Below are 19,142 nucleotides of genomic sequence, written 5' to 3'. Positions count from 1 at the left end.
TGTGGCTTCACTCTGTGTGCGCACACACACAGAGCTGGCTGAAGGCTCCAGATCACCAGGCACAGCAGTGACACTGCACTGTCACGAGGCGTGGGATTTTGGCACTGGACAGATCTGGGTTTTCATTCCATTACTTAGGAAGGTGAGCCTGTAACAGCACTGCGCCAACACCTCACTTCTCCCAACAGAGCACTTACATGAGCTAGACACCTTCTCCACTTATTTCATTTTAATCCTCCCACCAACAGAATGAGGCTGTCCTGATGATTGTCCTGGTTTTCTGGAAAACAACAACAAAACTTTGAAGCTCAGGAAATGTCTTGTCCAAGTTCATATAAGTGACTGAGCTCAGAGGTAAACACAGGCATTCAGATTCTTAACTTCCGCTGCAAATGCCCCTCGATGGCAGGGATCAGCCTCATCAACATGCCAGAGGGTGTCACACTGTAAGGCGGGTTGATCACCTACCTGTGGTCCCCTCCTGCCATTTCCTGGAAAATGCACACTGTATTCTTCATCCAGGGGGCTTATGGCCCCCGCCCCCCCACTACAGAGGAACCGTCTGACATCTGCTAAGGCAGGGCCTACCCTGAGTCCGAGTTCGAGGCTCCTCACTCCCAACAGGTGTTCACCAAACAGGACTGTGAACTCATGAGGACAGGACCCATGACGGTGAGCTCACTCTCAGCACCGAGCACAATGCCTGGCACGCTGCAGGGGTACGACAAACATGTGCTGAAAGAAGGACTCAAACCTCCCGTCTCTGAGTGGATAAGGAAATGGGTGCGGTTATATCTGTGAAGCAGACTGGACCTCATTACAGCCCGAGCCATCTGGGATCACCCGTGCTTCTAGTGATCTAGCTCTAGGAAGCTCGTGTTGGTAAATGGGGCCTTGACGGAGGCTGCAGCCTTGCTCTGATCAGGAGGGCAAGGATGCAACACAGTCCTCCATGGCCATGGTCCAGCTCAACAGCAGGCTGACAGGCATCAGGAGGTTGACAGCCATTTTGCAAATTGACATTTGGCTCTCCTTACAACATATGCAAAACTTGAGACCTGGCAGTGGCGTCACCCGCTGGGACAGGGATCTTCCTAACTGGATGGGGTGCCTCCTGATTCCAGATACCCCCGCCGTGCCCGTCCCCCACAAGCGTCCCTGCTCCATATTTGAGGCCCAACTTGTTGACATCTGTGCTTTAATTCAGAACCTGACACAATTACCTTTTGGGGTCAAAAACCACTTTGAAGTTCTGGTGAAAACCAGGAGCTGTCTCTCCAGCTATTCACATGTGGATGCACAGGAAATTCTGCACACAGTTAAGCAGGCTCCTAGATCCCTCAGACCCACCACGGTCCCATCCCCGCAACAAACCTGGCCTCATGCCCGACTTGAGGCCCATGGAAGGAATGGACCCTCCACGCTGCAGCAGAGAGCCTGGGAGAGCCTGAGGACGGTCTGTACAAATGTTGAGGGAGCCCAGACTTTAAACTCGGGTCACTGCTTTTGTGAATTCGGCAAAGGAAGTAACAGATGTTAAAAGCAGTACACGATGAGAAAGCAGGGTGAGGGTCCCCCACGCAGCCCAGAAGGCAGGTAGCGTGGAGCCGATGACAGAGAAGGAGGCCCTGCTGCTCCATTTCCTAGTCACACACTCCTGACCAAGGCCTCTCTCCCTGGGGTGTCAACTTCCTCCTTTCTGTCTGGGGCACGTAGGGGATGAGGTGTTGAGTGCAAGTCAGTGTGTGACCACTGGCGACAACTGTGTGCGTGTCCTCCATTCTGGCTGTAACCCTGGGCAGAGCTGTCGGTTTTCTCGCCTGTGAAGCAGTCGTAATAATAGTGCCCTCCTCCGGCAGTGTTGTCACCATTCAGGACGTGTGTGCAAAGGCCTGTGGCACTATGCCGGCCACACGATGCTGCTCCTACCGTCACGGCCCAGCTTCAGGGAGCCTTGGGATAGAAAAAGGACACATGTAGACACCTACAGCAATCATACTGGTGAATTATTCAGTACATTATGATGTGGGCACCTGCCACATTTTTAAGTCTAGAATGAAACCTTCAGAATTGTGACTGGTACTCGTGACCGTCACCCTCAAATGCAGAGAAAAGGTGAAAACAAACGAAGATCCCACGAGTCATCATCACAAAACTGTCTTTACTAATGAAACCAAAGAACCCCACACACTTTTTCCAACATCAACTATTTTTTCTTTCAAGTTTTAAAATGGTATTGTGCACACACATCTTTTTTTTTTTTTAAATTCAGACACATTCTGGAGGACACAAAGAAATCATTGTGAGATGTTTTCAGATCTAAATTCAGAACTTAGAACTATTAAACTCTGCTCCCTGGCATAGATGCCGGCTCTCCTCTGCTTTCGGGGACCGAGGGCACTGTCCTCACGCAGCAGCTACGTGCCAGACGCCAGGAAGTGGGTGGAGTTCGAGTCACAGGGCTGCACATCTGTGCACACCTAGTGGGTAAGTTGGAAGGTGTCGACCCCGCTGGGTAAAAAAGAAAAGCCCGGAAATAAGATCTCCATTTATTCCACAAACATTTGACTTTTCCCTCAGTCTGTTAGCCAGAAAACAGGCTCGTCCTCATGCTTCCTTTTCAGCCATGGAGGGATGCCCAGGTGAGTCACCCTTGCGGTTTCTGGTCTAGAGACACCTGGCTAGAACCAGGGCTTCCACACGCTCCCTCTGGCTGAGACAGGCACAGCGCCTGTGCAGTCCTGCTGGCTTCCTGACAGTGCTTTCAGCTGAAGCCTTGAGTGCCGCCCCGGACGAGGCAGGCCAGACCTTGTCAACTACTGTGTGTGCAGTTTGGAGGCGGTTGGTGGGTCAGGGCTGTCTGGCTGGGCTCTGATAGGTGGTGAGCTCTCCTACTCATCCTACAGTCCCCCTCTACTCATTCAGGACAGCCTATGGTGCCTGAGAAGTTCATGAGCAGGTCCAGGAAGTTGGTTAAAATAGAACCATGAGGATTTATACCCATGGAATGCATCAACCTAGTTTGAGAGAAAACAGTCATGGGTTAGAAATAAGTGTCTGCAATGAAGGAACCCACAAGGGCTCATCTAGAAACTGAAGGTCATGTTAGGGTGCCAGCCCCACAAATAAGGCTTGGCGACATTCTAAGAATTGCATATGTGGGAAAGACGTTTGTCCTCTCGTGGAAATTCATGCTCCTGCATGAAAGGAGAGGACACGAGGGCTGATAAATGACGGATGGTCCCTTACAGACTGGGACCAGATGACCAGAGAAGCCTGCTTATTAGTCTTTTGTGATCCATGCCTCAGCTCACAAGGTGAGAAGTGTGCAGAAAGTCCTAGGCTACTCGGATTGTGAGGACAAAACTCTTCTCAATTCTGAAACACATCATAGAATTATTAAAGGTATGGTAATCCAAATTAACGTCCTTTTTTTTTTAGATAAAACATGGCAGACAAATACCATCATTTTCTTGGTTAGAACATGCTTCCCATATGCATAAACACAGGCTAGTCCTTTATGCTTAATATATTTCATCAAATGTGAGATTTAAATCACCCCAAAGTCCGAAAAATGACTATTTCTCCCAAATTTATACTGCGATAACTTACCAGATTTTGAAGTCAGTTTAATTGCAGGGAGAGGGGAACAGCTGAGCACCTTTCTGCTTATCACCAACTGGAATTTGTACCCATGGAACTTACACTAAGTTATCATGGTGATAAAATTGAGATGCAGTCTGTTTTAACAATATAATAAACCAAATCTAGGATTGCCAATGCTTAGTCATCCCTACTTGATTTACAACCGGGTCACGAAAAGGCTTCCCTTGAATGTCCTCTGATGTGAGTCCACTGCCCGGGGCTCCCTGCTTGGGGTTGCAAGGAGCCCCTGGAACTTCCCACAGGAGCCAGAAACCCCTGCTGGGAAAGGGCCCCAGTGGGAGGGCAGTGCACGCGCTCTGGCCCCTTAGAAGCATGAAGCGTGAACACAAAACACAAAGAGGGAGCGCTCGACTACCCTGTGCAGAGGTGCAACCCCGCCCCTAACAATTCCGGCAAAACCCCCTCTTATTTATTTGGTTGCCTTTCAGTTTTTGGAGTGGTGTTTCCTTCACGGTTGTCTGAAAGGTACGCATGGAAAATGCTGACAAAGCATCACTAGGACGTCACCCTCGACGTTCTTTTTGATGTAGGAGAGACACACCACCTGACTGTCCCCGGGCTGTCAGTACACGTGACACCTCACTTTAAACAGTATATACAGGGAAGTGGCCGCTGCCGTACTCTCGTGCGCCGTCAGCTCCGGGCTCACGTACAGAGAAGGGCTTTCTATTCAGAACAACTTACATCTGCAGACAACAAACACCAAGAAACATGCAAATGCTACACAGGGCTTCATGTGAAGAATCCATATTTGACACCAGGGAGGGGAACACCGTTACGAAATGTGGAAGGGATAGTTTCTGTCGTTCATGCTCTAACGTGAGGGTCTCTGCAATAAAGTGGGGGGCTGTGAAGGGAAGGTGTTTGCTTCTCTCTTTTTTTTTTTTTTTTTTTGCCTTTTTCAGGATTCACAGTTGGCTCTGTGTCAGGCACTAAGCGATCTGGCTTTTGGTCCAGGCGTCTTAGTCTCTTTGCATCTTTTTATCCCTCTGCGAAGGGGCAAGTTCAAATGCTGGAAACCGTGATGTCTCTGGTACCAGGATGTCGGAGAGAAAGTGAATCGCCCCAGCCATGCCTGCAACGTAAAATGTGGATCCTTTTAGGAAAGGGCATGAGGGAGGCTCTGAAACAAGGTGGTTCTTAATCCTTTCCTTGACCAGGGCTTCAAGGGCATTGGAAAAGATGCTGCGGGTCCATAAAAAAGCAGAGAACTATTTACCCCCCAAACTCCTCAGATTGGCACCCAGTAGCTAGTGATACCAGTTTTCTTCCCTGTCTCACTTTTTCTAAAAACTGTACTCTGCGTTTTAATCCTGTATCTTGAAACTTGACGCTGGTCTTATAGGACAAATCAAAAAAGGTTATGGGGGCTGTTCCTGTGCTTTTTAACTATAAAACTTCCTCTCTCACAGCTTTATTCTTATTCCAAACAAAAGGTTGGGTTTCACATCTTCTTTACGTTTTAAGAATGTTCCTTTTTCTTAAGTTTTTAATTTTAATTCCAATGTAGTTAACACTGGAATATTAGTGTTATATTAGTTATATTAGTTTCAGGTGGAACATATAATGGATTGACAACGCTACACATTTGTGTTCCTCAAAGTAAAGTGTATTCTTATCCCCTTCACCTACTTCACGCCCACCCTCTCCCCTCCCCTCTGGTAACCATCTGTTTATTCTCTAAGAGTTGCTTCTTGGTTTCTTTTTCTCTTTTTCCTTTTGTTTCTTAAATTCCACATTTGAAATTACATAGCATTTGCCTTTCTCAGACTTAATTTGTTTAGCATAATACTCTCTAGCTCCACTCACATCACTGCAAATGGCGAGGTTTCATTCTTTTTGATGGCTGAGTGATATCCCAGTGTGTGTGTGTATACTACTTAAAAATGCATGCTACTTTAAAAAGAATTTTGATTTCATCAAAATCCCCAGTCCAAATCACTGCGGTCTGCACCAAACCTTGGGCTTTAAACTGACCGACAGAAGGGTGGGTGAGGGAGCCTGTTAGCTGACTCGTTTCCAGACCCCTTAGGTCCCTTTTCAATGAGAAAAATTCCTCCCTTATTGGATTCTTGTGTGCGTAACTTCTTTTGATGTAAAATGTACATGCAGTGCAATACAAGTCTTTGGTGAACCTCTCTGAGTCTTGACAAAGGCACATGCTCTTGTGTAAACTAAACTCCTACCAAGAGATGTGGAGTATTTCCATCACCGCCCCCAAGAAGTGCCTGTGTGTCTCTCTCTAGCCTGTGCCTGCCATCATCCCCAACACGCATTGGTTTGCCTATTTCAGAGTCCTGTGAATGGCACCAACAGTGCATAGCCTATTGTGTCTGGCTTCCTGCCTCAATGATTTTGCAATTCATTCATGTTTTGTGTGTGTCACTGGCTATTTTCCTACATTTCGGTTGTTCCCACACTTCCCTGTAAGTTTTTGTTTGAAGGAAGGGTTCTTGAAAACTACTGACTTATTAGAACCCTTGGGAGGGGTCCTAGTGGACCAGGCTGAAATGACCTTTGTTCTCTTGTTCTGGTGGGGTAGGGCAGCAGATTCACCTAGATGGAGCACTCAGGCAGGAGAAAGTTCCAGAAGAGGTCATGGATGTCAGCCACCCTTTCAGCCTAGTAGCCTCCACACAGGCACTCCTACTGCTTCCCGCCCGTCCAACAAGAATCTACACAGAGCCTGCCGCCAGGCACTGGTGAGACACAGGAGAACAGATAGATCTGAGAACTTCCCAGCCTTCACGGTTTCTACATTCAACTTCGACCTACTGGGGCTTGGAAGCTGCCGTTAATAAACCTGAATGAACTCCTTTAGAGTTCAGGTATTAACTCTGTGGTATCTGATGCAAATATACTGCCTTTTCATGATGTAAAATACTAAAATATTTTCTGAGAATTATTTTTTCATGATGATTTCTTTGACTATCTAAAGGATATTACTCTGTGAAAGATAACTGCAAATGCTCTATTTTCTGCTCACATTTCTAATATGTGATTAAAAAAATACTACCAATAGCAGAAATAGGATAGGGTATAACACTCCAGACAATTCAGACATAAGAAGGATAATAAAGAAATACTGTCACAGCTTTACACATGTAAACTTAACGCCACAGGTAAGACAGAGCAGCATCCCCAAAACACAAACTCCTGAAACTTACCAAATAGGAAACTGGTAACTTGAACCGCCCTATAAACTACTGAATAAATTGGACTGAGAGTAAAAAAAACCCCAAAACAAAAAATCTTCAGGCCATCGTTTCATAGGAGATTTCTACCAAACATGTACGTTGGAATTAACACCAATTCTTCCACGAATTAATACACTGTCTTTTCCAGAAAACAGAAGAGAAAAGGATATTTCCCAAACCAGTTTATTAGGTCAGCATTGCTCTGATACCAAAACGAGACAAAGACAGTGCAAAAAAAGAAAACTCTAAGCCAATATCTCTCATGAATATAGATGCAAAAATCCTCAACAAGATATTAGCAAAGGCAACTCTACACTATATAAAAAGACCAAGAGAGGTTTATCCCATAGATAAACCCAGAGATCCCAAGTGAGGTTTAACCCACAATGTTAATAGGCTACAGAAGAAAAAACAATCACATGATCGTATCCACTGATGTGGAAAAAGCATTTGGCAAAATTCAACACCAATCTATTATTAGATTTAAATAATAAAGTCATTTATACTTTCTGAAGTTTACTTTGAAATTAGTATAAGATGTACCTCTTAGAACAAATAAGTAATCAAAAGTTATCATCAATTTGTCCTTTGATTTATCAATTTATCATTTGCCCTTTGATTTCTGTGGCTTCAATGATAAATTATCCAACTCATTAATACACACGCACACACACACAAATATAAATATAAAAAATGTATGAGTCATCTTAGTAGGATTTCTATTTTGTTTTCCTGAATTATATTCTATATATTGTGCTTATAGCAGAATTATTGTATTTGCTTACTTCCTATCACTGCCCATTCTTCAGAACTCTCTTCTGTATGGTATTATTTTTCCAACTATGACTATTTCTAACTGCTAATACTTTCACATTACTAATATCAATTATTCATATTTATATATCTAAAGTAATTAAATATATTTAAATAACACATTTCCTATGAATAGACTGATATTATATATACATAATAAGACAGATGAAATGCAGAGGACTAAACATTATTTTTTTCTTACAGAGTAGCAAACATCCCTTGTTCTGTTCGCATGTATTCTTCATAAAAGATTAAGAAATATTCGAAGGACATTTTTAGGTACACAAAACAAGTAAGGCAAAGAGACTCAATCTAATGTTCAGCAGTCAACCACTTTGTTCAGGTTATTTATTTTGCGGTTGTGGAGGTATTATTCAGGTAAGAGTACATGCGGTAGAACCAGTGCACAGGGACAGGAGGACCAAACTCACTTGCCCAGGTATTTAAACCTAGCTTTGTATGCTCACTCTTACCTTCAAAGAGAGAATAAGGTCTGTCAGGAATGCGGCACCCGTGTGCTCCGTATTCTAGACACCACTCTGCAAACTAAGAAGAAACGGACTTAAGAGCAGAGATTGTACTTGGTGAAAAGGCTATAATACGACACTGTAATGAATTCACCAGGATTCCAAGAAAGAAGATTCCGGGCAACAGGAGGGGTCAACATGGCAGAGCCAGGCCAGGGTATGGCTGTGCCAGGAGAAGCAGGTTAAGAACAGGAGAGGAGCTGTAGTTTTGGATTTTGCACATGCTTTCCCGAAGGTTCAAAAGTTGTTTACATAAAGACTCCTTACTTTGCAAGCTCGGTAGAGATACTTTTTATCCTGTGTGAGATGGTACAGGGACAGGAAAGAATAGCCATTCCCAGCTGTCCCGTGGCAGATCCCATAGCCCTTCCGGAGCAAACCTCGCTGCCAAATCACATCACTGCACTCCATGGCATCTTTCAAGTATTTTTCCTCCTTAAAGACCTGGGCAATGAAAAAAGAAAGCAGTGTTAAACAGATGTTTTGAAGGGCACCTGGGTGGCTCGGTCGGTTAAGCATCCAGCTTTGGCTCAGGTCATGATCTCACGGTTCATGGGTTCGATTCCCATGTTGGGCTCTGTGCAGACCGTGTGGAGTCTGTTTAGGATTCCGTCTCTCCCTCTCTCTGCCCCTCACCCACTCTCTCTCACTGTCTCTCTTTCAAAATAAATAAACTTAAAAAAAAAAAGCTACCAGCAACTCTTTGGTAAGATGTTTTAACACAAATAACTCATTCTGTGCTGCCTGGAGCAGCAACACTATCTACAGTGCTAAAACTTCTGCTTATGTTGAAGGCACCTGAGGGGTTGAGGATTCTACAACGTTCTTCAGTGAAGAACACTCAACATCCCGGGCTGCCCACATTATCTGTAAGACCCTGATGGCCTGGCGCCACTGGGGCTGGCGAAGTCTGTCATGATCTGTCATGATCAGTCGGTTAAGTGGCCAGCTTTGGCTCAGGTCATAATCTCAGTTTGTGAGTTCGAGTCCCACGTCCAGCTCTGTGCTGACAGCTCAGAGCCTGGAGCCTGCTTTGGATTCTGTGTTTCCCTCTCTCTCTCTGACCCTCCCCCACTCGCACTCTGTGTCTCTCTCTCAAAAATAAATAAACATTAAAAAAAAACACTTGACAAAACACAGACTTTATCAGAATTAAAAACTCTCTTCAAGAGATACCATGAATGTGATGATTAGGCCAACTACAAAATTATTTCTAAAACATATACCTGACAAAAACTTATAACCAGAACATATGAAGAATTATTATAGCCCAATAATAAAAAGACCAAAGAAAAGAATAAAACAACGTGGGAAAAAGAAACAAAGAGACATTCCACAAAGGAATATATACAAATGACCACGAACATAGGCAAGGTTGCTCACCATTAATCTTGAGGAAGATGCAAATTAAAACTATAGTGAAATAAATATCCACCAGAATAAAATTAAAATGATTTTCAATACCAACGTAGCCAAATATGTGGAGAACCCTCTTCCACTGTTGACGGAATGTAAAGGTACAACTGTCACTTTGTGTAAAGCTCTGGCAGTTTCTTATAACTCTGCAGCTATTCTCTGACCAGCAATTCTATTCCCAGGTATTGGCCCCAAGGACCCGCACAGGTGTTTGCAGCAGCATATTCATTAAAGAAATAGAGACAACTGGAAAACGAGTTGCTAAAACTGTGCTGTCTTTACAGAAGTGATGTTTAAACTTAGGAAGGTATCATGATCTTGAGGAAGAAGGAACGGAAGTATAGTTTGAAAGAATCTCTCCAGATGAGTGATATGCATCCCTAGATATTCCATATTTCAAATAATCAACTTACAAATGAGCTTCTGGAACACAGTTTATATGAAAACATTTTCTGATGCATGGTCAACAGTTGACCATCAGGGAGCATTTCTACTCTGGGGTTTTCAGAGGAGGCATGTAGGTGTGGGAGCAGGGAAGCCGTGGTGGTTTCATACAGCACAGAATCGAAACATTACATCAATATCACTGGGTATGACTTACATGGTTTTCTTGGGCACCATATTTGTAAATACCTTTCCAAATACAATTTTCATTTGACCAATGGCAGCATTGGTTTATAGTGGCCAAATCCATTCAAATGCTAATACAGGAGGGTCCATATGTGTAGTCAGAAGAAGATAGAATTTATTACCATTACCTATAATTTACTGTCAGATAATCAAGAACTGATTGGAACTATTCAGCAAAATAGCTTCTAGCTATGGGGTCCACAAATGTAATATGTTAGAAAATCATTTGCAATTAATAAAATTCCTAATACAGCAGATTGTTAAAACCATGGCATTTTTCCAAGGATCATCTAAAATACTATAGAATTTTAAATTAAAACATAATACATGTTCATAGAAAGTAGAGTATGCTCAAGTACCCACTGCACCATGAATAGCATCTATAGGAAGGGAAAACAAATTAGTGAGCCTCCACTCAATTTAGTTTTTTTTTTAAGTTTATTTATTTATTTTGAGGGGTGGGTAGGGAGAGAGGGGAGAGGGAGGGAAGGCGGGGGAGAGAGAGAGAATGTGAGCAGGGGAGGGGCAGAGAGAGAGGGAGAGAGAATCTCACTGTCAGCCTTGACACCGATGGCAGGCTCAAACTCAAAAACTATGAGATCATGACCTGAGCCAAAATCAAGAGTTGGACACATAACCAATGGAGCCACACAGGCGTTCCTATGGTTTTATTTGTGGGATATTAATACATTTTCAAATACTTGAAAGCCTTATGTTGAAGAACTTATGAGTTGACATGCCAGCCTGAGAAATCATTGAGAACTTATCACACAAAATATAAGTACTTTCTAATTCTGAGACCACTTCAGTGAAGGCAGATGCTCTTGAGTTAATAAAAACTCAAGAGGAAATAGAGCCTAGAGCTGTGTTTCTCTAGATGCACACTTCCAATCCCGTCCCTGCCCACACCACTCTCTGCCTTGGCCAAACAAAAATCTCACATTCCACTCACTGACTCTGAAAATAGATTTCTACCCCTAATGGTAAAACTATGTTATACATGCCTTCTCAAATTGCCACTGATGCCTTCTTCCCCAAAAGATTCTGATATTCCTCGTCCTCCTCATGGTTGACTACCTTAATGTAAATGGGCAAAATTAAGTTTTAGTGAGTAAGAATGGGATCTTCATGTCTTTTGCTCCACACTTTCTAGAAGACAAATTTCTGTTTTGGAATAAGCAGGGGAGGGACAGACGTTCAAATGATATTCTGAGCGAAAGCCAGACAGGGAGCAGCAAGTCTGAGCTATCTATGGCACAACCAGGAGCAGAGCCCTGCTACATGTGACCAGCGCTGGCGGTGACAGATGGCGGTGCCGGTCAGCAGGCCTGACAGGATGACATCATCCCCGGATAAAAGCCCCTGGCTCCTCATTACCTGCTTCCCACTGGCTCAGGAGTGGGGGTGGGGAGACCCTCAGAAGCCAAGACTGTGGGGCACTAGGAGTGCCCCCTCTACAGTTTATCCTCTCAAATGTGAAAGAGGAAAACGAGTTTGGCAAACGAATGCTTTTACATTTTAACGAAGTCCTTCAATCTGTTTTGAACACCAAAGGGTCCTTTGTTTGTCAACAGTATACTCAGATATTATGGCTGGGTATTTATAATATTATAAACTTATCTCTATGTCACAGAAGGTCCAACAATCGCCCTAGAGCTCTAAAAAAGGGAGGCAGTGACTTGAACAAAATTCTGTTTTAATTTAAAGGTTGAGGTATTATTAAGAAGGTGAATCGTTAAAATCTTCTGATTTCCAAATTCTTCTGTATTTCACTGTGCTTTGCTCTAACCAAATATCCTTTCTGAGTTATTTTCTTGAAGGTTCATACCTTTCATATTATTTGAATATCTTAGGTGTTACTGTTGTAGGGATACTTAAAAATTCTGAAAAATTTGTCTAAATTATGAGAGATAATTCCCCATAATTTTTCTAAATAACTTATTATAGGTTAGTCACAAAGAGAAAATGAAATGGATTCAGAGACCAGTTCTTTTGTTATTTTCAGGTAGAAATGTGAATTCTGCTTCATAAATTTCATTTATTTGTACAAAACTAAGGGACTTTGCCAAAACACTAGTCAATCTTTGTGATTATTGGCATATATTTGATATATGAGCAACAACTTCCAACATCAAATATTATAAATAAAGATATATTTAAAAAATAAAATTATGAAAGAAGCATTGTTTACAATCCAGTTAAAAAATGGGCAGAGGGGTGCCCAGATGCCTTAATTGGTTATGATCTCATGGGTTGTAAGACTGAGCTCTGCACTGGGCTCTGCACTGACAGCATGGAGCCTGCTTGGGATTCTTTCTCTCCCTCTCCCTCTGCCTCTCCCCTGCTTGTGCTCTCTCCCTCCCTCTCTCTCAAAATAAATAAATAAACTTTAAGAAATATGGGCAGAGGACTTGAGTAGACATTCTTCCAAAGGAGACATACAGATGGGCAACAGACCATGAAAAGATGCTCAACATCACAAATCACCAGGTAAATAGAAATCAAAACCACAATGAGATATCATCTTATACCAGTGAGAATGGCTAAAATCAAAATGATAAGAAATCACAAGTGTTGGAGAGGATGTAGAGAAAAAACCCCTTGTACACTGCTGACGGGAATGTAAACGGGTTTGGCCAGTGTGGAACACAGTATGGTGGTTCCTCAAAAATTCTGAAATAGAGATACCATATGATCCAACAATTCGACTACCGAATATCTACCCAAAGAAAACAAAACACGAATTTAAAAAGGTATATGTACTCTATGTTTATTGCAGCACTATTTACAATAGCTAAGATATGGAAGCAACCTAAGGGTCCAGGGATAGACAAATGGATAAGAAAGATGTGGCATGTTTGTGTTTATATATATAGAACATGTATGATGGAATATTACCCAGCTATAAAAAAAGGATGAGATCTTGCCATCTGGGACAATGTGGATGGACCAAGAAGGTACTATGCTATGTGAAGTAAGTCAGACTGAGAAAGGCAAATACCATATGATTTCACTAATATGTGGAATCTGAAAGGAAAAATGAATAAAGAGGAGAATCAGACCTGCAAATATAGAGAACCGATGGCGGCCCAGCTGCCCAGGAGGTAGGGCGATGGGCAAAATGGCTGAAAGGGAGTAGGAGATAAGGTCGGGGGGATAAGTCACAGGCATAAAAGGCACAGCCTAAGGAACAGTCAGTGACACTATAAAGGCATCGTACGGGGACAGCTCGTAGCCGCATTTGTGGTGAGCACAGCCTGATCTATAAATGTGTGGACTCACTATGTTGTACATCTCAAACCAATACAACATTGTGTGTCAACCCTATTCAAATAAAACATTTAAACAATAAATGCATTAAGTCTTCTACAAAACATGCTTGAAAACATTTTTCTCTGAAAACATCCGTTATTTTTCCCAAAAAAGGATAAAGGTCTTAAGTGTTACAGAATATAGTAAACTGTCTGTAATTTCAACTTCTGTATAATAAAATATGAAGAAAACACATTAAAAAACACCTGAAAATAAATGCAGCAGCATTGTTTGCTTTCAACTTATAATGCTTAGTCCAGGAGGGAAACCAAATGTATTCTTAATATTGTGCACAAATATATCTTGAGACTACCAGAATTAATCAGTAAAGGTACTGACTGCCTATTTTCGATAATACTCTGTATGTGTAAGACTTGGAACATCACACCCATCCCTGATGAATAATTTTCTAACACTTTTAAACTCAAATTTAAAAGTCCCTGAATAAGCATCATCATCCAGGAATAAAGGCTTATTCAAGCAAGAAAAGAGTGATGGGAAGTCAAACAAAAAAGCTTATGGTCATACTACTGCCTACTGCCTTCCTGGATATTCATATTCAGAATAAAAATTGTTACAATGTTGTCACTTAGATTTTCTTTTACGTGTGAATATAACTCGTCAACACACACACACACACACACACACACACACACACACACACACACTTATAGCTCCAACTACAAGGGTGGTAAAGGGAAACAGGCAGACTTTATTTTGTAAAAACACTAATTTTAAAATGTATCTGGTTTGCAATCAAAGGTGCTGGCCAAAATCTGAGAACCTGGGGGAAAAAACTGAAGCTCTCGAGAGTAAATGCTTGTGGCACGGACGGGCGCACTGACCTTGTAAGCTTGTGTGAGCATATGGATGACGCCCGGGGCACCGTGACACCAGTGGACCAAGCGGTCAGTCTCATTGCTCAACGAGGAAGGGTAATTCCCAGATCGGAATCTTTTGTGGCGCACATAATCAATACTGGGTTTCACCATTTCTGTCAAGGTTTCTTGGTCGACTTTTGCTGCTGGCTTTAAACAAATAAAAACAGAACACTTAGTTTCTTTTTCCTTACGTGCTTTTTAAGCCTTTGTGTCATAGCTAGTATAATAAAGCACTGATTACCTGGAATACTGAGGAGCATCTAAAATTAAAATTAATTCCATTATCTGGTTGTTTAAGACTTGGGCAGGGGTGCCTGGGTGGCTCAGTCAGTTAAGCATCCGATTTCGGCTCAGGTCATGATCTCACAGTCCGTGGGTTCAAGCCCTGTGTCTGGCTCTGTGCTAACACTTCAGAGCCTGGAGCCTGCTTTGGATTCTGTGTCTCCCTTTCTCTCTGCCCCTCCCCAGCTCACACTCTGTCTCTCTCAAAATAAAATAAAGACATTAAAAAAAAAACCAGACTTGGGCAGGCCTTTTTTCATTTCAATTTTTTTTGATGTTGAAGACAGTCTGAAGGCCATCTCCTGGAGAATTCCCTCTCACTCCAGGGAGGTGTTCGTCTGACTGAACGAGGCCCGCCCACACTGTGGAGGGCAAGCGGCTCTACTAGAAGTCCATGGAGTCACAGGAGTGCTGACAACACGGACTCCATCCTTGCCCTCCATCTTGTTCACGTTTGCACAGGGACCTCTCCTGTGACTGTGGATTCTGCCTCCCCCGCTCCCCAGAGTCTGTCGGAGGTAACATAATCTTTCCCCTTCCTGATGCACAGGTGGGGCCATAAGAGCTTACTAAAGGGCAGCTGCCCATTAGGTGTGTGCAAGCCCTCAGAGGTGTGTGCAAACCGTCCGATCTCACTATGACACTCTTCTGCATGTCCCCTCCCTCTACAAAATCTATGGCTTAAGGTCTGGACCTTGCAGAAAATAATTATGCAGGTGCCATGGATCATCCTCGCCGACTCCCCCCACCGTCAGAGAATTACCCTGAACAAAAAGTCTGTGGAAACTCCACAGAGTGGCCTGCTTCATTTTCTGCCTTCTCAGTTGGGGGATACTTGACCATCCCTCTCCTACCTTCTAACACCATGTAAATTTTTTAAATACATTCTTTTATTTTTGAGAGAGAGAGAGAGCATGAGAGGAGGAGAGGCAGAGAGAGAGACATACAAAGAATTTGAAGAAGGCTCCAGGCTCTGAGCTGTCAGCAGAGCCTGATGTGGGGCTTGAACTCAGGCACAGTGAGATCTTGACCTGAGCTGAAGTTGATGCTTAACCAACTGAGCCACCCAGGTGCCCCTACACCACTTAAATGTAAATCTCACCCCAAATGCCCTCATAGAAACATCCAGAAGAATGTTTGACCACATGCCTGGGCACTTTGGCCCAGCCAAACTGACACATAATATTAACCATCAGAGACCACTAGCTAACATTTTTAATGGGAACTTTGAAACACCTCTATCTGTAGATCTCCTATCCGAGCAGTTTCTCCAAACACAAACAAAACCAACCCAAAGCACCCCACTTCAATCTCCCTGGTGAGGTGGAGGCAGTGTTGTTGGTAGTGCACAAAGCTGGCTGTGGGGGAAGGGGGGGTCTCCCCTTATATCGTGAGGACATCCAGCCAAGCCCCCGTGCTCAGTTCTACGCTTCACTTCAACTGTCCTCTGCGCTCGGTGTTCTTGAGTTGAAAGATCTGGTTCAATTTCTCCAGACTGTTTCCTTTTGTCCCCAGTAGGAGTTAGCGGAGGGACAGTCACTGTGCAGGGTGCACCTGCTAACAGAAGTCAACTGCTCTGCAGAGACGTTTTCAGAGAAGCCCTCCTGCTGCCCAAGCATCTCGCCGCATGTGCACACGCTCCCCGATCTTCGACAGAAACGGCACGTCAAGTCCGTCCCCGAGTGCTGGGTTTTGCGGGACAAGCCAGCTGGCTGCTTGCTGGCATCCTCTCCTTCAGACACCTACGTGGGATCCTCCTCTGTACTGCCTGGTCATTTGCCACTTTCGTCTACCCTCAGTCTCCTTATTTGTAGTCTGGGCTCCAGATGTGTCTGGTCTCATCAAGGAAGTTATGTTTCTGGTTTTGTTTGTTTGTTTTCCTTGCTGTTTTGAGATGATTTTCAAGAGGAAAATGTGTTTATCCTGCCATCTTGAAAGTGGAGTTTCAGTCATATTTTAAAAGTTTTTGTGTACACTGTTGTGATAGCCTTCTAGATGAAACTGCACAGGAGAACCTTCCACTGCCGCACTGATCCACGGCTACACGGTCCTCTGGCCCTAAACGCGGGGGCGTGGGGCAGAGCCATGCAAACCCGGCTCCTGGGAGCGAGCTCCGACACACCCCTGCTCAGCCATCGCTACGAAAACACGAACGCCGATTCTATACAGAGTCCCGGTAAAGAATGCTGCCACGATCTTCACTTTAAGAGCGGATGAGGAGACAGTTTTGTGACTTGCGTTTCTCTCAAGGAAAACTTTAATATCTAACAAAATTAACCCAGACACCTCAATCTAAATGAGGTGATGTCTTATTGGTGTGGTTTTCAGATGGTTATGATTTCCGCAAGGGTATCACGTAAGAAGAAAAGTTTCAAAAGCTAGCGTTGAAACATTTTTCTGGGGAAATAGAAAATACACACTAACTACCAACTGCCCAGAACAGCAGTGCTATTTTTAAATGAAATGCAATTCTAGTTACTTTGGAAACACGTGTCTGCACTAGAAAGAAAATTCACAAATTTGAATGTTTTATTTTTCTACAATAAACAAAGATAACTAGTTACCAGAAAAAAAGGGGTTTAGTACTATTTAAATATGAATTTCCTTTAGTGATAGAGTAGTTAAAAGTTTTTTTTAATGTTTGTTTATTTTTGAGAGAGAGAAACACACACAGCATGACCTTGGGAGGGGCAGAGAGAGAGAGAGACACAGAATCCGAAGCAGGCTCCATGCTCTGAGCTGTCAGATGCCTCAGGAACCGTGAGATCATGACCTGAGCCAAAATCAGATGCTTAACCGACTGAGCCACCCAGGTACTCCACAGTAGTGTAGGTTTTTAAAAAGGAATTTGAAGTAAAATTTCTAAAAAGAAATACACAGAGTTTTTAGTTAAAAAGATCTAACTTCTGGGGCGCTTGGGTGGTTCCGTCAGTTAGGTGTCCGACTTCAGCTCGGGTTATGATCTAATAGTTTGTGGGTTCAAGCCCCACGTCGGGCTCTGTGCTGACAGCTCAGAGCCTAGAGCCTGTTTCAGATTCTATATCTCCCTCTCTCTCTGGCCCTCCTCCATTCATGCCCTGTCTCTGTCTCAAAAATAAATAAACTATAAAAAATTTAAAAAAAAAAGACCTAACTTCTATTCCATGCTCCCTGACTTACTAGCTTTGTGATTTGGACCATGAACTACTCTCCTATGGGTGAGAGTTTCTTATAAAGAAAGGTTTAATTGAAGAAAAGAAAGCAGGCTGTGTCCACAGTGGGGAAGGGAAGCCCAGGCTATTGGGCTGGAAGCAGGCTGGACAATATTTGGGGCGGGGTCTCTGCCTGCCTCATGAACAGTGACTACTTAATTCAGGAGACGTCAGGGGGATTGAGAGACTAGAACATTACCACAATGATAACTAGTTAAACATTTAGAGCACAACTGACAGCAAGATGTGGGTATCTGAAAATGAAAGTCTCTGCCCTGGTCTGGATGCTGGAGGCCCTTTCTGCTCCCTGAAGGTTTTTCTCGCTTCAAAGAGTTACTACTACAAAGAGCAGAAGGACACGGACAGAAGGAAACTGTGGCAGCAGACACCCAAGTAACCCAGTACGACAGTGCATGCAGGACGCGCTCTTGGACTTCACTGCGTGGGGTTCCCAAAGCAGAGCATGAGTGTCCATGGCTCAGTGCAGGGTCCTTATTTAATTTCAGTCTGCTGCATTCACACCAACATTTCAGGCCCCACTTCCCATCTGATCAAATAGTTCATCCTGCAATCAGTGCATTAGTATTCCAGAGCGTCTTGTTTACCTGCATTAACATGTAGTAGATGCCGGCCATACCGTGGGCCGCCCCGACGTACTGCTTCCGGTGCCACTGATACAACAGCGGGCAGCGCTCGGCCTTCCTCTCCTCCCGGGACAGGGCCTTGCCTGACTCAATGATGGCATCGACTACCTGCGGAGGTCGTGAAGACGGCGTCAAGTCTCCCGTTTTTGTCTGATTAACCACATGTCTTCATGTAGACTATTTAACCTAAAAATCTGTAAGCCGTGAGTAGCCACCCCTGCTTATATCCTTATATCCTTTTTATCTTTATTTTATAAATTAATAAATAGAGGCAGAGAGATATTAGAAGACAATCTCAGAGTAGAAAAATACATTAATTAGGAAGTCAGACCAAGAAATTAAGAGTTCTTTGTGTGAACAGTTTACTAGAATCTAGAAAAACTTCCGAAAAGAACTTCCCCAGACTACTGAGTTGCCTTGTAACTGCAAGGTTTTCTCCAAAAGACTGACACTACATCTTCTGGGAAAGGCTGGAGAAATTGGCCTTATTTATGAAAGGCTGCAGCATGTAGGGGTTTAGTTAAATCCAACGAATATCACACTTGTAAGGACTATGTGGCAAAGACACCAACTATTATCTCAT

The 19,142-nt window shown here is 43.4% G+C and overlaps 2 protein-coding genes across 2 annotated transcripts in view; one reads left to right on the top strand and one right to left on the bottom strand.

The window, feature by feature from the left end:
* VOPP1 (VOPP1 WW domain binding protein) overlaps positions 1 to 6,568 on the top strand; it is a 112,955-nt gene extending 106,387 nt beyond the window's left edge. Inside the window, exon 7 of the mRNA XM_029926419.1 lies at positions 6,209 to 6,568. The gene's annotated coding sequence lies outside the window, so the exon portion shown is untranslated. The remainder of the gene's footprint in view (positions 1 to 6,208) is intronic.
* Positions 2,142 to 19,142, bottom strand: part of LANCL2 (LanC like 2) — a 53,581-nt gene continuing 36,580 nt past the window's right edge. The window contains exons 5-9 of the mRNA XM_029926384.1: positions 18,521 to 18,667; positions 14,407 to 14,589; positions 8,471 to 8,647; positions 8,150 to 8,222; positions 2,142 to 4,741 (exon numbers count right to left, since the gene is read on the bottom strand). Coding sequence (XP_029782244.1) covers positions 4,629 to 4,741; positions 8,150 to 8,222; positions 8,471 to 8,647; positions 14,407 to 14,589; positions 18,521 to 18,667 — 693 coding nt within the window. The 3' untranslated portion in view covers positions 2,142 to 4,628. The remainder of the gene's footprint in view (positions 4,742 to 8,149; positions 8,223 to 8,470; positions 8,648 to 14,406; positions 14,590 to 18,520; positions 18,668 to 19,142) is intronic.

The sequence above is a fragment of the Suricata suricatta genome, chromosome 2 (genome assembly GCF_006229205.1).
Source record: "Suricata suricatta isolate VVHF042 chromosome 2, meerkat_22Aug2017_6uvM2_HiC, whole genome shotgun sequence".
Lineage (NCBI taxonomy): Eukaryota > Metazoa > Chordata > Mammalia > Carnivora > Herpestidae > Suricata > Suricata suricatta.
This window is presented reverse-complemented; position numbering and strand designations above follow the sequence as displayed.